Source organism: Ptychodera flava, chromosome 18, assembly GCF_041260155.1.
Source record: "Ptychodera flava strain L36383 chromosome 18, AS_Pfla_20210202, whole genome shotgun sequence".
Classification (NCBI taxonomy): domain Eukaryota; kingdom Metazoa; phylum Hemichordata; class Enteropneusta; family Ptychoderidae; genus Ptychodera; species Ptychodera flava.
In genome coordinates this window covers 10730198-10748026 of record NC_091945.1, presented here as the reverse complement: position 1 = coordinate 10748026, position 17829 = coordinate 10730198, and the positions used below count along the sequence as shown (strand labels likewise).

General features: G+C 37.7%; 1 protein-coding gene across 1 annotated transcript; it reads left to right on the top strand.

Annotated features, from left to right (window-relative positions):
* Window positions 1-191: 191 nt before the first annotated feature.
* On the top strand, window positions 192-11889 carry LOC139117793 (NXPE family member 1-like). The gene is made up of 6 exons (XM_070681046.1): window positions 192-288; window positions 3882-3994; window positions 4524-4831; window positions 5838-6389; window positions 7031-7083; window positions 10713-11889. The coding sequence occupies exons 2-6, from the start codon at window positions 3896-3898 to the stop codon at window positions 11450-11452; spliced, it is 1752 nt and encodes a 583-aa protein (XP_070537147.1). The 5' UTR covers window positions 192-288; window positions 3882-3895; the 3' UTR covers window positions 11453-11889.
* Window positions 11890-17829: the final 5940 nt, after the last annotated feature.

Here is a 17829-nt window from a genome sequence, read left to right as displayed (position 1 = left end):
CGTAAGAATGACCTTCTCTGGTAGAAAACAAGAGTAAAGTGTTTGTCTTTGCTGTTTCACTTGTGTCGATCATTGGACAACGTTATTCATGTATGGATAGCTCCTATTGGCTATAAATGTCTTTTTTGGTTTAGCCGTTTCACTTATAATAATATATTCACATACATTAGTTTGAGCATCATTGGTGTTACGTAGAATCATCGGCAGCTCGGATCCACTTCCACAGGAGTTGTGGCTTTTACCGGCTCGTAGGTTACGGAACGTACAAGTACTACTCGAACTGATCAGGTAAGCAACTTAAGTATAGCACTAACACTTTCCATTTTCACTATATGGACTATATTAAGTTAAATTACACCATAGTCCTGTAAATACCAGTGAAATTTGTGACATTTACTGAAAATGTATCCAATTCTCAAGCATTGTAGCCCCAGATGTTTTCTACATCTACAAATTCACCATAATATAATGGCAATAATGTACCCCATCCCAGCCTATAATGGACAAAAACAAAAACGAGGCGAAGCAGACCATATTTTTGAGTGCAAAGTTACTTCAACATACAGCAGTATAATATTTTTGTGTGAACATTCGTTCATTATAGGCCAGGAATGGGTACATCTTGCTTAAATAATATCGCTGTACGTATAAAAGGGTCTATACTAGATACAAATCAGACATAAACCACTTTTAGAATCAAAGTCCTAAAAGTAGTGACATCTAAGGGACGCTGTTCCTCCCCTGATAAATACATGACGTGAAAAAGTCTTTAGCCGCATGTCTCTTAATAGGGAAAGCGTAGTTTACGACTTAGCTTCTTTCACAACAATAGTGCGACTACGTCATCATCATCATCTTTGAAAGGCAAATCTGACCAGAAAAAATGCTACCAGTCCCAATATCCATACAGAATATAAAACGTGGACGAAAATCAGCGAATAAACAGACTAACGGAAATCACTGAATGAACTGAGGATTGACAAGTCAGTTTTAATAACTGAAGCGGATGCAGCAGTTTCAATTGTTATACGTTATAACAATGACTATGAGAAAAAATGTCTTCGGTACTCAGTGATTCCAATTTTTACAAGGATGAACATCCTGAACAATATATTTATCACATGAACAGTCTTCTTATTTTTCTTTAATGCGGATGGATCAAAATTATTGTAACAAATTGCATGATTTTTATCGCGATTTTGTGTTTTATTTACGCGGATTACTTACATTTAATGAATAAAGCGGTCCGTCACCTGCAGGAGATGTGCAAATGTTGACAGGTATACCTTCATTCATAAACCCCAAAAATTTGTGACATTTACTTTACGGCTAAAAATTTGATGCATGGAATGGTATCTCCACCAATCAGACATACGGATTCGGTCACTTGCGGGTGTCAATCATTGTCTCGCGCTGGACCGATGCCAAAGCAAGTCTGTCATCGGCGGACATAGCTTTCACCGTGCTAGCGACGGATAACGATAGTATTTTTAGTTTTTTAGAATATTTACGATTATATTTATAAAGTGAATGCAACGGTACGATCGAAACAGTAGTTATCATTCTTAGAGATGCTGTGGCTTTTAAAATATCACAAGTTTACGGCCTTGGCGAGCCCGAAAGTTTCCGATCGATGACACACACAGTGTACGCTTGTAGTGCACTGCCGTCATCGGTTTCCGCCGGTGGCCATCTCGGTCGTCAATGTTTTCGTCATACGGACTTTGATATTTGCTGTGACACATATATCGCCCGTAGGTACTCCCCCCATGTTCTATTGTGTTTCAACCAATCATAATATTGAGTCGTTGTCATGATTTTAATTTATTCATGGCGTGGGTTTGAAACAAAAGAATTGTAGCAAACCACGCACGGGCGTGTGATAATTTCTACTTTTGTAATCTTTTCTAATGTCTGGAAAGTGGGTCTTAATCAAGTTCAGGAATGTTCTGCCGATGTTGGTTTTCACTGCCTTGTTGAAATGCATTGAGCACTATACTTTGCCTGCATTGACAAGCAAACCATTTTCGTATATATATATATATATATATATATATATATATATATATATATATATATATATATATATATATATATATATATTATAGATTGATGGATTATAAAGTATATATATATATATATATATATATATATATATATATATATATATATATATATATATATATATATATTGATGGATTATAAAGTTTCACGAAAAATTGAGATAGTTTGCTTCTTTCCTCAGTGAAACTTTCAAACATTTTCTTACCAAATCAAAAATACAAATCAGGGTCACACTGCAAACTTTCGTACTAGAGTAACAAATTACCAAACAGTTATACGGTATTTGAAATTCAAAACGGCCACTGTCGTATTATTAGAATGAAGCTTTAACTGACGGCGAGTGATGATGTAGAACTTGAGTATGTTTACTTAACACGGAACCATGGCTTGGCCTCACGGCCCAGCCACTGATACATCAGTCTGTGAATCTGCCCGCAAGTGTTGCTGCTTGAGTCAGTCCCAGTTAATCGCTGGGTGAATGTCTCTACCTATAAGTTAGTCAGTCCATTTATACAGCATCTTGGCTATGTCTGGTACCGACACAATAAAGAATACAATGAGATGACATACGTTACTTTGATTTCACCGACAATGGAAAAGATACAAAAGTACAAATCATCACTTGCCCGTGTGTGGCATGCTACAATTCTACTTTTTCACATCCGCGCCATGAATAAATTAAAATGATTATAGCTCAATATTACAAGTGGTTGAAATACAATGGAACATAGAGATAGTACGCAGAATAGCTCCATGAGAAAGATAAATTACTGGCTGAATTGTTAAATGTGTAAACGGGTAAGACTATGCTGTCAAACCTGGCACCAGTATTGTTATAGTCCAAATCAAGAGGAATTGCAGCTTGATTTACCGCTTCCATGGACGCTAATGTATCGTTAGCGTCAAATACTAATTTCTTTACACCAATTTGAAAGATTATGACACTACGGTGAAAAATAATTTCTGCAGTTTTTGAAAATCTAAGACGGTAAAAATCTTTAGCTTTAAAATAAGCTTCCACACGTGATAGCTCTGGAATGGAATTGAACAATTTAGTGTCAGAATGTCAGTCCCCGAGGAGCACTCTACCCTAATTACATATTTATCCGAAATTTTATAAATATTGCTCGATGTCGCCAATATCCACATGCTCTCACGTTCTGAAATTCAATCGGTATATTGCAAACACGTTTCCGATCTTTCTGGATCTGATTAGAATTATTTTCAGACAAAATTAAACGTGGACACGAACAAGCTGTGTTATTTCATACAATGCCATTTTTTTTGCATCGACCATATTTTCATTTTTTCCTGGCAACAGGTGACAATAATGAAACGTTTTTGTAAAACATCTTTGTGTTTAATCTTGATTCCCTCCATCGCCCGTGTAGATCTACACCTGCCCCTTCAATCGCTTGTCCCACTCATTTGAGGGAGAAGCAAATTGAAAAGAAACAAAAAAAAATTACACATTGTATAGTGTTTTGCGGTTCATGGAAGGCGTTAATGTTACTTCTCCTCACTTTTACAGGTAATTTTTCTTGTTTAAATATATATTCCTCAAACTATATAAGATACGATGCCTTTGTCTTCATAACAGCGTTATTAGATTGATTTAACATACTACTACAAATGGTACATGGTTTGCAAATATTCTTTTTCTTATACCCTTGAGCCCTCCGAATCGGATACCCTACTTCAAAAATATCGATTACAACTCAGAGAGTAGAGAAACAGGAGATTCTCTACTGTCTATGGTAATAATCAATGATCCTTCAAGTCTCAGTTCTTATTATAATAATCTGTTTACTTATTAGTACATCAGTTGAAGATGGGTCTTTTCCAAACCAACCTATCGAAGATCCTCAGACCGACTCTGCTTGTCGTATTTGGGATGGCTGTTGGTACATACATGTACATTGTGCTAATCGTAAGTAATACACGGTCAATGGCATTCAGAATGCCAAATTTACCCTATTCTAGCGCCTGTGATAAAACAATGTCATGTAGACTATTTTTTCCACCCAACATACTGCACAATAGTTTTATCTTTCAACATAAATCACATGCGGAAATTTCATCAGTGGTATGACAAAAAGAGATTCAGATACGTGGTACAATTGAAGGAAGCACTTTCATCCTAGGCATGAGACCATATAGACCACTATTGAAAGCTAAGCCGCGAATATGTAAACCAAAGGAGCTTGAAAAATCGCCAAGTCAGTTCTTGTTTGCGTTAAGACCCGCTTCTTACAAACGTTTAGTCTTCTGACATTTGTCTTCTGGTCAATGTTCCCTATCAAGTGAGTTTACTTTCTGCTGTGTATAATGCTTGATGGCAAGATGGACAATTGTACCACTGCCATATTGAACCTTTCTTCTGGAAATGGAAAGAGGACTTTTATTTTCACCCAATTTTAGACTTAAAAAATAAAGATTGTTTCTTATCCATTTCCCAGGAAAAAGGTGCATATATTAATGCATATGCACCAAGAGTAGCTCTCAATAATAACACTATCGATAGGGCTGCTGCAAACCAACACGAACAGTCTTCAGAAGGTAAAGCAGATGTGGCTCTACTTCAAGCGCATGACGTGAAGTTCCCATACTATGCTTTCAATCGTTTTGGTATGGGATGGATGGGCATTGTTGAGGAGTATGAATGGTCTTACAACCACTTACAAAGAGAACGTGTCTCTCAACAAAAGTATGAAGCTCTGATGGCTGGTCCGGACTCAATTAGCCCGACTTCGATTTCACACTCCAAGTAAGATAGCATTGTACTTAGGGTAACGTTTTAAAATACCGTTATATATCATGTCATACAATCTGCAACGCTTGTCCGCCTATCTGGTACTACGGTACATGATAAATGGTCTTATATCATATAAGAACTGCCCGTGTAGGTTATAGCATTAAAGTTAGTGCACAAACAGTTAAATGCGATGAAACATTGTTATTACATACTATTGGAAGATCGATAAGACAATAATATCAACACACGGTACAGTTAATTACCAAAACGCTGTTTGATTTGTACCAACGACGTCAGTTTTCGTATAACTTTTTTAGTTCTCCATGAATACAATAATATTAATCCTTTTGATAATTGATTAATTATATCTATTGCAAGTACGTTTAGATATTTCAGAATAAATTTCAAAGAAACCATTAAATAACCATAAAAGTCACATTCTGCAGGCACTACAAATGCCATACTTTTTAGAAGCAAGTTATGACAAACTGAAGGGTCATTCTCTGAAAAAAGTCAGCATGTAAATTTCTTTTGTCTTTTCCTTCGGGGAAAATCAATATCCTTTTGCTTCATTCAACAGGTGTAAGTAGTCTCCCTACTTTCCATCACATTATTATGGATGACTGAGGACACAATCAAGGAAAAATTTTACAAAAGTGCTAGCTCCTCTCTCAATCAAGCATACTTTTCTAGATCATTTAAAATGGGAATTGGGAAGAATGCCCTTAAAAGTACGTTTTCAGAATTTCAAGAACTAGTCAATGAATTTGTGTACTCATAGACTTCACTGAGAAATTTCCGTTGGTACAAATCATGATGGATTGTGGGAAATCTGCTTTACTGTACCGCATATATATTGATACACAACTTCAACAATGTAACTTTAGACCCCTCTTCCTTTGGCCGATTGTGTATTCTGTTACCATAAATTGCTGATGTTTCGTCTCGTGCATTTCTGTTATAACTCTCTTTCCTTTCGTGTCACTCCCTCCTAACCTGTATACTTCCTGTATACCAGAGTATACCTGCAAGAGAAGAAGTCCACATTTAAGAGAGGTGACTTCATACACGTTATCGTAGAAACAAAAGATGAATATGGGAACCAACGTCTAAGGGGAGGAGACTTCATAGCTGGTGTAATGTTCAACAACCAGATGAAAACGAGCACTGCCGGAAGATCTATTGATTATGGTAACGGGACATACAGTGTGTACTTTTATGCGGGATGGAAGGGGCAAGCCTCCATAGACGTCTCTCTATCATTTACCAGAGAAGGCATCTTACTTTATGATCTAACAAAATACAGAGACAGACGGATTCTCTGGTCGGCAAATTTTACAGATGGCAAGGTCATCGAAGAGAGTAACTGTACAATAGCAAATGAAGGAACATGGGACAATAAATGCTCGTATAAAAACACGTGGGCTCTGGGAAAGACTGTGTTTTTGTGTGACAAACCGAAATCTTTGCCGTGCAGTGCATTGACTAATATCAGCCAAAATCTGCATCAAATGGAGGCCTTGGCTAAACAGGATTTAATGGACAAGAAATATTTATTTGACAGCCTTGGGTAAGTTATCAAATAATACAGATCTAAACACAAATGATAGTCGTATGCTTATTCAACAAATGTCCACAGAGATGGCAATATAGAATTATTATTATTAGTCTACCCAGCCTGAAGACCTTGGGCCCCTATTGATTTTGCTGGAGTTAAATTTTCTTCTTAGGCATCCAAGACTGCATTGATCGAGCCCCTATTGTTAGGGATCCTAGCCTACAGGGTTTCGGTCCTCATAGTTTAGCGCCCAATGTTATTGCTCAAGCTCTACGTTCTCTTCTTAGGGGCCCAAGCCCACCTGGCTTTGACCCCATTGTTTTTAATTGATTTCGGCTTTCTTCTTACGGTTCCAAGCGTATAGAGCTTGGGCCCAAATTGTTAGGGATTAAAAACGAAAATGCTCGGGCCCCACTGTCATTGTTTGGGGTCTACTCTGATGAACGAGGTCTTCTTTTAGCCTTGATATGCTAAATTGTGTCAAATTTTGTTGTCAGCTCTCATACCAAGAAATAGATCTTGCCATCTTGCCATCTTCAGCACAAAATTTCACACATTAAACTTTAAGAGTTATCGTAATTCCTGCTCCTAGTATGATGTTGATTCTTTAAAATTGAAGTATTACAACAGTACGATACCCTTCTGTTTTGCAGTAAATACAGAAAGGCTATATTCTCAACATGTCCAATCAAGGTTAATATAGAAGGTACGTCAACCAATCTTTCTTATTGATTAAAGTGTATATCTCACCTTTTTTGCATTTCTGAACTTACATGAATCGCATAAAACAATATTCATTATTTCGTGAAGTCCATAACAGTGTAGTTGCAACTATTTCTACGGTATTGTATTTTACTGTTAAAGTTGTGAAAAATTCACCCTGTCAGGAAAAGTCCGAGTTCATATTCGCCGCGTATTGATAACGTGACAAAGCTAGCTCAACCGCTGTGCACTGTACATGAACAGTATGCCCGGACATGGAGCCGACGCACCTAGGATATTCCAAGACTTTCATAATTAGTAGCTCGCTAAACTGTACTATTTGATAAACTGCACTACGTTTTAACACCTAAAATACAACAGCTGTAGAAATCCGTTAACCCACCGCACCGACGCCAAACGTGACAGTCTACAGCCAGGCAGAAAATAGGACTGATGCGTATTGAAAGGGGTCGAATCAGACTCGCCACCTCAGTTAATAAATTGCATTGTGTAAGGCCACGTTAAAAAATGGTGGGGGGGGGGGGCTTGAGGAATTCAGGGGGGATTCGAAAAAATTTGGGGTAGTCGAGGGGGAACTTGAAAGTTTTGCTCTGCCTATGGTGGGGGACCTGAAAATATTTTGACTCCCAACATTTTGATGTAGTTCAATGGTTCTAATGTTATTAATAATTAAACAAAATCGAGAACCGTTTTGTCGCATTTTATGTCTTTAATCTCAAAAATATCTAAAAATGTATGAATGCCATTAAATTTTCGTAAAACAAGTTGGCCTTGTAATGGGGCAGGAGCTGCAACTGTTGATAATTTTTCAATATTACTATGCAATGTATCAAACACAGTTTCATGGTGTCTCTCTACAGCATGCTGAAAAACACAATATTCAGTTTGTCAACAAAGACCGTTTGTCTAAATATTGGTGATGATTGAATGATACAAATGAACGGTACACGTAGGCTGTGTTGGCAAGCTGAATACTGGACAGCTCAACACGCTGTAGGGAGTAGAACATGGCCTGATAAAACTAATATATGTTTTTCTAATAACGTTTGTAAAGAACAGGACAGATAGATCTAGATTTCTAGTTTCTTCTGAAGCTGTGGATTCTTTTCTTTGGCTTACTCCACCGGTTGGCTTGTTCAGGGAGACATTTCACGCTGAGTGAACTGAGGCACAAAATCTATGCTCACAATATTTCCGATAGAATCATTTTCAACAGTAATAATTTATAATAATAATTTTATTCATTTCACCAGAAATTATAATACAAATGCGAATGTAATAAACAAATAAAAAAAATCTTACAATAAGTAAAAAATCAGGAGATTGATAAAAACACCAAAGAATTGGTTTTATTTTTATGGAAAAAAGTCACACACACAAGATCTGGTGAGGACCAAGGAAGTAGTTCTTCAAGAACTAATCTAGTCCTTGGCCCAGTCATCAAAGTTCAATCACAATAGACTAAAACAGCAAAAAAAAAAAACACACGGAAGGTGAATAAGTGAACAAATTTAAAATATAATATAAGAAATGATAATTTGATGCAAATAATTTTAAATATAAAGGTAATAAAAGTACAGTCGCTCAGTAAAAAAGAGTTTAGACTCTACCGAGAAGGAAGGCTTTCAGGGCCCGCTTGAAAGAATTTCTTGACCTGCATAACTTTATGGAGACCGGGATATCATTCCAACACTTTGCAATCGAATACGTAATGTTATGTTTTGTTCTGTGTAAATTTACCTTTGGATACAAAAAATTTTCATTATTCACAGACCTAGTGAAATATGAGTGAGAAGCACATGAAGCGTACCGATCGATTAAATGTGCATATTGGTCATCATATAAGTCATAAATGAATGTACATATCTGATATTTGAATAATTTATGAATATCCAGAATACCTAGTTTTTTAAATAAAGGTTCACTAGGTTCACAGAACTTTGAAAATGTTAGTAAGCGCACAAATCTTCTTTTGAAGTTTTAGAAGTTGGTCAATGAAAGTTTTGAAGGATTACCCCAGATTTCAATACAATAGCTCATATGAGGTAATATCAAAGAATTGTACAACAAAAGCATTACAGATTTCGGTAAAAAATATCTTAAGTACGAAAATATACCAACTTTTGGGCTAATTTTGTTGACAATCTTATTTATATGGTATTTCCATGAGAGGGAAGGATCCAGTGAAACCAAGATACACAGCATGAGGAACATGTTCAATTTGTACATTACTAATAGACAAATCACCTTCAACGGAAATATGTTTATATGGTGATTTGAAAACCAAATAATTAGTTTTGTCTATATTTATCGTAAGTTTATTGGCTTTACACCAATCAGAAACTTTATTAATTTCGCTGGTTAAGGAATTTAAGTTGAGACGTGAAGAATTAAGTGAATGAAATAAACTTGTGTCATCAGCAAATAATCTAAATTGGAAAATAGAAGAAGATTTGTGGATGTCATTAATGTAGATTAGAAAAAGAAGTGGCCCGAGTATTGAGCCTTGAGGAACTCCACATGAAATATGTCGGCTATCTGAGGAGCAACCATTCATATGTACAAACTGACGCCTGTTATGCAAATAGGATTTAAACCAGTCATGCGCAGGTCCACGAATCCCATAATGATGTAATTTGGATAATAAGATCTCATGGTTTATTGTATTAAAGGCTTTTTCAGATCAATGAATATTCCAAGTGTAATACAGCCATGGTCGATCTGTTGTGCAATCTCACCACACTAGACTTTTCATCACTGGCTACCCTCTAAATTCCAAACAACATTCTATTGCAGGAGTGATTGTAACTTTCCAAATCACAGACAGAACGTGAGATAGATTCCATGCAAATGTCTGTACAGCGTCTCCGTTCTACACTCACGAATGCCACTCATGACATCACAGAAATGAACCCGTTCCTCACGGTTTTTTTTTCGTCAAGCCCCGAACATTTTTCATTCTCATAGTTATTTATCAACGGGAAAAAGAAAAAAACCACCAATTAGCTTAGAAATAGTATAATTATTTTTGACAAAAAATAAAAACAAAAGTTTTCTGGGTGAGATGTACCCTTCAATTTTAAAGGGACAGAGTCGGCCATTTTTCATGAATTTTGTTTGATACGAGATACTACTTATATTGTTTGACATGTTGAAAGATAATGAATGAATGGTTGACCATGCGTATATTCGACCTGGTTGTAGACACGATACATGAAACCCTCATGAAAATTAATTAATGGTCATGACCATTAATTCATTTTCACCATGGTTTCATTTAATTTGTCTAAAACCGGGATAGAATGTATGCATGGTCAGCCATTCATTCAGTATCTTTCAACATGTCAAACAATATAAGTAGTATCTCATATCAAACAAAATTCATAAAAAATGGCCGACTTTGTCCCTTTAAAGAGATTTTTACAGATTATTCTATACGATCATTGCAGATCGCACGGCTATAAGCATGGCTACATCTCAAAAACAATCTTACGGCATAACTCCTCTTTGAATAAATCCAAAGGAGTATCTGAATGTGTTGTTCTGTCTTTTTGTTCGAGATACAATGGTGTTTCATGATGAGTTAATTTACATTGAACCTTGTTTTTGTAGATTTTCACAAACCACTCGACATACCTGTCTGTGGACCTGATCTTCCCATTCCATTGTCAAGTGGTTACTGGAAAAACAACCACACATTTGTTTCATTTGTGTGTCGAAGTCAAGACTGGACACCTGAACAAAGGTTTAAGTGTGCAACAGATAAATTGTTTTTCTTCACTGGCGATTCTACGACTGACGGGCAGTTTGGAATGGTTTTCACTGACCGAGAAATCATGGGAGGCCGCGTTCCAACACAAAAGAAATTTGTAGCATTAAGAGCGGGACATCCTATCCAGAGCCTTGAAAAAATCATGTTTGAAAGCGATTTCATCGATACGATTAATAGCTCCATGTGTGCAGCGCACATACCTGTAGTTTTCTTTAATTACTGCTTCCATTATGGACAATGGTCAATAAGGGCATACCTTGACAGAGTCTACCAAATGAAATTATCTATCATTAGACTTTTTGAACGATGTCCCACTGCTGTCGTCATAGCCAAGCTAGGACATCCCCGAGATAATAGTGACGCAATACAGAGTCAACATAGTGGAAACTACCTGTATTATGACATGAACAGGATGCTGCGCAGAGTTCTCGGTGGAATCGGGGTTCATTTCCTTGATGTGTGGGACATGGTTGCTGCTCATCCTGATGATAACACAGTTCATGTCGGACGTCATATTATAATTCAACAGATGAACATGATGTTTTCTCACATTTGTCCTCAAATGGTGAACAGCAATTAGTGTTCTCTGATTCGTTATTAGCCTAGATTGCATCAATGATAGTTATCCGATGATACTTTCTATTACTTCATCTCCTTGGCACACTTTTGTGTCAATGGGAGTTTGTTTTTCAATTTAAGTTTTTCTCTACCATATTTAAGAAGGGCTTACAGGACTTACGGTTGAATAAGAGGAAACGAAGTTTGCATCAAAGCGAAGGTTAAATGAAGTATCAATTGAGGTTTCGAGGAATATTATATTAAAAATTGCATTGTTTACTTCTACTCCGCTATGATCTTAATTCCCTTCAAAATATCATGGTGAATGCTTATGCAAAATGTTGCATTGGGTATTAAAACTGTCCTTGTTCTGATGCAATTATGGTTTTTACCAAGGTTGGATCTCATATTGGAAGAGTCCGACGGATTAAAGGTGTTTATAAAAGGAATAATTTTGTCATAAACGTGATGCATTATAACTTTTACATCAAAATTAAAGTACGCTTTTCCTGATAGCTTGCAAATTCAACTATTTAAGAAAGATTTCATCAAAACGTAATTCAAGGGACAAAGTTGCTCTTTTTTACATTTTTGTGATTTCAAAAGAATATGTAATACTTGCATAGGGTAACTTAGTGTACAAAGTGAGTAAGTTATATAACTGCAAAATAGTCAAAATTACCCCTTCGCTTGAAGTTAAATCTCTCTCTCTCTCTCTCTCTCTCTCTCTCTCTCTCTCTCTCTCTCTCTCTCTCTCTCTCTCTCTCTCTCTCTCTCTAACTGTTCTCTCTGTGCCCAAGTTCAGAGGCTGCCATAAAGCCGTTATGGTGATAACCGGGAGGGCACATTGTATACATTTTGTGTGTATATATATATATATATATATATATATATATATATATATATATATATATATATATATATATATATATATATATATATATATATATATATATACACACACAATGTATACAATATGCCCTCCCGGTTATCACCATAACCAGGAGGGCACATTTTATATATATATATATATATATATATATATATATATATATATATATATATATATATATATATGTAATATACACATATATATATATAAGACGCTGCAATCAATGATTTCATTATGAAACCTTGCATGAGATCAAAACATAGTGTACAAGTGTATTTTCAGCCACGCATCGTGAGACTGGTGCAGGGAACGTGGTTTGTTGGTACATACAATAAAATATTCCATTGAAAGTTTCATTCTTCTCTGTCCGCAACTAGAGTTGAGTCTGTGCATATTCGATCAATATATTCGCATATTTTAAACAAGTCTAACAGTACAAGCTACTTTTCATACAAAATAAAATTCTAGAAAAAAGTTCAAAAAGAGTGTTCTTTAAGCTTACTTGTCCGTTAAAAAGGCAAGGTAACAACGTGTCATTTCCCTCGCATGTTTATGCGCATATTCGTATATTGCCTAACGCAAATAGTATGCACCTATTCATGTAAGAGTTTCGTTATGCGACAAAACAATTTAGTGCACGATAAAAGGGGCTCCGTTGAGCCAAGATATTTCGTATACATTTTTTTCAGCATGTAACAACTGGGATGATGAAAATCTTCTTATGATCAACCTTTCCAACAACCTCTCCTCCAGTCTGCTTGTTTTACATTGTTGAGTAGCCAATTGTGAAACGAAAGAAATGTAAAGCAATGCACGATATGGTTATAATTTTCAAGATCTGGTAATACGCACGATTGATAACCCTATATCTATTCCTTATCACTCCAGACTTAGTTAATTCTTCAATATATAAAAAGTTATGCAAGGCTTTAGAAACTGATGGTAACATGTCTTTTCTTTAAACATCACACATTTTGCGATGGCAAAATTAGCCACAGGTCTTACATTTGCCGATGGTTGAATATCTATTCCATGACGTCATAGTATTGGAGGTAAGAATTCTGCAAATGCCTTCGTATCCTTTAAGCAGGTGGTTGATAATCACAATGAAACTTTGTCCCCTACCTATGGAAATCCGGTCACGACATGCGACATGCGACCTGCGACTTCAAAGCTGCGGACCTGCGTCCTGTGTGTTTGTCAAACTGCGACCTGCGTCGTGCGTAGGGTTAGTGTTAGGGTTAGGGTCTGAGGGTCAGCGTTAGGTTTAGGGTTTAAGTTAGGGTTAGGGAGGTCGGACCCCTAACCAGAAGACAAGTTTTGTATTGAGCCTTGCCTCTCCCCAAGGCTGCCGGCCAGGGCAACGTGTAGCTAGGGTACCGGGTTAGGTCGCAGATCACAGTTTAAAGACGCAGGCCGGGGACGCAGGTACCGGTCACGACATGCGACCTGCGTCCCCGGCCTGAGTCTTTAAACTGTGATCTGCCACCTAACCCTAGCTACACGTTGCCCTGGCCGGTGGAGTTTGGGAGAGGCAAGGCTGAAAACCTGTCTTCTTGTTGGGGATCCGACTTCGGGGTACTGTTGCAGTGGGCGCTCAGCCGCAGAGATGCGTCGGCACCCGGCTGCCCAACGTTGCCCTGGCCGGCGGCGTTGGGGAGAGGTGGCCCACTAGAATAAAGTTTACTTTACATAATGGCCCATGACCCTCTTAACCGGAGGGCTGCCTTTGGCGAACCACTCCAATAAAGTTTACTTTATACAATGTCCATGGACATAAGTTGTCTATGGAAATGACGTTAAAATTGCCTTACAGTCGTCCTAATTAACAGACGTTTGCATGGATGTGGCTGAGAAGTTTGTGCGCTGGCATCTCTGCTACATGAATAAAGTGCGCCATGTACCGGAGTTCAAATCCAAACCGTACGGGTAAATTTGACATATGGGTTTTGATTATTTTTCAGCCGGGGGTGGGGGTGGGGGGTTCATCAAATTTTTTCGTCTGACAAAGGGGTGATTTTTTTTTCACGAAAAATGCAGGGGGTCTATATTTTTTTGAACACTGGCGACAAGATTTTGCCGGCCCCCCCAGGCCGTAAAAACTGAACGGTCCCTAATCACAATTTGAGTGCATACACCACAACTTATGGAGAACTCATATGAACCCCTTCTTGGTAAGCGTCCTTGTGTTGTTTTTACAGTCTTTCAGAATACTTTTCATTCAATTCTATAGACGTTTTCAGATTGTACCTGATGCAAAAGCGTGTACCCATCGTGTATGTTGACACACAGACAAATGTTCTACGGCCAGTGCTTATACCGTTCATGGCCACAGTAATTTTTCTGCTTTGATATTTCACGCTAAGTTTTGACACAAAACCGAGTGTAGTATTTTATTAAGTTACTCCTAGTCATCGCCATTCCAAATACAGGATATTTTGGTGGCATTTTTGTCAGCAGACTCTTAGAGCTTCCACATTGTAATGAAATGTTTACATGTAGCGTACACTGATTGAATGTTCTGTACAATCTGCAAGACACACCGCTGTCCTATTACTTAAACAGGTATTTTATTTTGATAACTGCAGAGGTTGTATAAGGCTACAGACACACGTTGCATCCTGTCAGGGCGAGTTTTGTGTATAATTAATATGCAGTCTAAATTGTAATACTGTGTTCAACAAATCTTTATTATTGTAATGCTGTGATGATATAGCCACCCAGTCTATCCATTGCAAAGCATGAATCTCTCTGGTGCAACAATATATTGAATTTGTTACTGAACTGCATGTAGATACATGTGAATTTGGTTTCTCAGTGGGAACTTAAAACAGTAGTGTAATTATTTACATGGGTATTCTCTGTACTTCTTGTACACAGGTCGTCTTCTTCATGTCATTCCTTTACTTTGGCATAAGAGTAACTTTCTCCGTACCGAATGCGCTGGCAGGAATGTACTACTATATAGCCTTGAATAAATGTGGAATTGGAAATAAAAGAACCTATAGTATTGATGACTCGAGCTACAGTGTCTTTGTGCATCTCTACCGAACATTTCAAAAGTAGGCTCCATAAATTGCAAGCTTTAATTATCAGGCGTTGAGACTTTATCATGAAGTCGATAATCTCGAGTGACAGACGATTATTAGGTTGCTCTCAGGTCCTTTGCATTACGTTTACAAAATAAATGATCAGAAAAATTTGCTTCATGCCAGGGCAAAAAAGTATTCTAAAGGGAGTTAGCTGCTCTATTTTTGACAATCTGGGCATTGGAATGGACTGAGAAGGGATTTTTTACATCATCGTGCAAAACGTATTGCATGAGGTGGTGTTTAATCAACAGTAAGAAGGCCACATTTTAGCAATTCGGGAAATTGGTATTGTTATAAAGACTGCTTGCGACACAAGGCTATGTTTTTACCAAGTTATCACACACTTCGTTCTAACCACAAATAAATATTTCTACGTCATTGAAACGCTTTTACTGCTATGCCGTGTTTTAAAGATTTTACCACACACTATCTTTATCAGCTAAATGCCCCTGCTTTCAAGATATGGCTTATACGCTTATCGAGGTATGTATATATGTGGTGGAGGGGGTGGGGTTAGCATAGGCAAAGTACTATAAGGACAGTTTTCGTAAGCTCTTTTCCCGGTAAAAACGTCAGATACTGAAGATAGAAAAAGGCTCTTTTAATTTAGGTAAAGTACAAAGTTCAAGACTGACACAAAAACAATCAAGATTATGGTGATGGTGATGATGATACCGATCAAAAATTTAAATTGAGAGAATTGTCTTTTTATGTTTTGTTTTGCTGCACTGACATCTTACCAAAACAATTGTGACCATCCCACACAAAGGCGTCCAACACTTGTGACCCTGCCCAAAATTCTCCCAACCTCGAAGCCTTCATCATTTTTCTCCAATACCTAAGGTTATCTAAATACTACTCATGTTGTGACATGTCAAAATTTGCAGTGTGACCTATATAATCTTCCTCTTATGCAGTACTTTGAAATTACCAATAAATATTGAAAAATGTGGCACTATGACGATTTCGTTGAAAAATTCCCATTGTGTATCTCGATCACATCAAAAAAGAGCTATTGCCAGGCTTAATCATCAGAAGGACCTAGGCATCGTACTTGACACAAAACTTTCTTTTAACAAACATGCGGACCGATCACATTGTTGGTTTTATTAAAGGGCAAAGTCAAGCGCCCTGGGCGCACAATACGCAACCTTGTAGTGACGTCGGTTGTTGACAAACACATGACGGGATGGTTAAACACTTGCTTAGTCGCTGGCTTATCAGAGAAACATACACTATCCGTTACACCAGGGCCTTCCGATTATCACCTTTGCCTGAATATTAGGGAAGTGTGCAGGGTTCATACAATTCGAGCCTAGCTTTTAACTAGGGTTTGTTGAGTGGCCAACGGATTTGATCTGGCCGACAGACCTTCCTCGACTGGCTAGGTGACTGGATGCCGTACTTTGTGTGTTCTAATCCAATCGAAATACACTGAATTCAAATCACAGTCGTTTGTGGTTCGATAGACAGCGATGGCCGCTGTGGTATGCAATAGAAATATAAGGACGTTGTGAAATAGAATGGCCGCACTCGTATTGAGTCGCCGAGTTCGGTGACGAATTTCCCTCATACAATTTACTCAATAAAACAGCAACGATGTATAGCTTTCAATACACCTCTGAATTTCTGCCAACCTTTTGCGTCTAAGTAGATGTGTGCATATTCTGTTGCGATTTCCAACGGGACCTGGTTTTCAACCCCAGCTTTCAACATGGAACGGCTACTTTTTCACAACAGCAGCGGGAGATTTGAATGTGAAGGCGCTGTAATGGAAGCCAGTCGTCGAAATGGACATATTACGACCTTCTTAAGGAAGATACAAAATGAAAGTCATGACTTACAAGTCAGGAGAGAATTTCCTCTGGCACTGTATTGAGTTCAAATCTAGCCCTGAGCGTCTCGTGTTCTGTACAAACGCTCACACTAGACATAAACGACAAGGACGCTATGTTGACAGATGTACTTTGATGGGAGCCACCTTCCTGCCTCCACTTTTCCGATTGTCTTTGGTTAATTACAGACACATACCAAAGTCATGACAATATGCAAATTCTCATCGATATAAACTGTGCATCTTAGTGTGTTAGGCGGAGAACAGAGGAGCTCGATTTGGAGACGTTTTGGGGAGAACCAATGGAGACGCCTCCTCGAGGCGACAGTTTACCGTGTAACTTGTGCGTTACTCAGCTAATAAAGTACACCGAGTTTGAGTATTTCTGTGTACCTAACCGTCTCTCCTACTCAAACATTCTACCCAGAGTGCACGAGTCAAAGATAACCCATAACTACCCCTCCACTCGACCACGCTACGTTACAGTATAATCATACATTATATGGTTTCAATAGCTAGTATGCACAGGCTATCAAGGCATTACCATGTGATGGTGCTAGTGGAGGAACAATACACAGTAA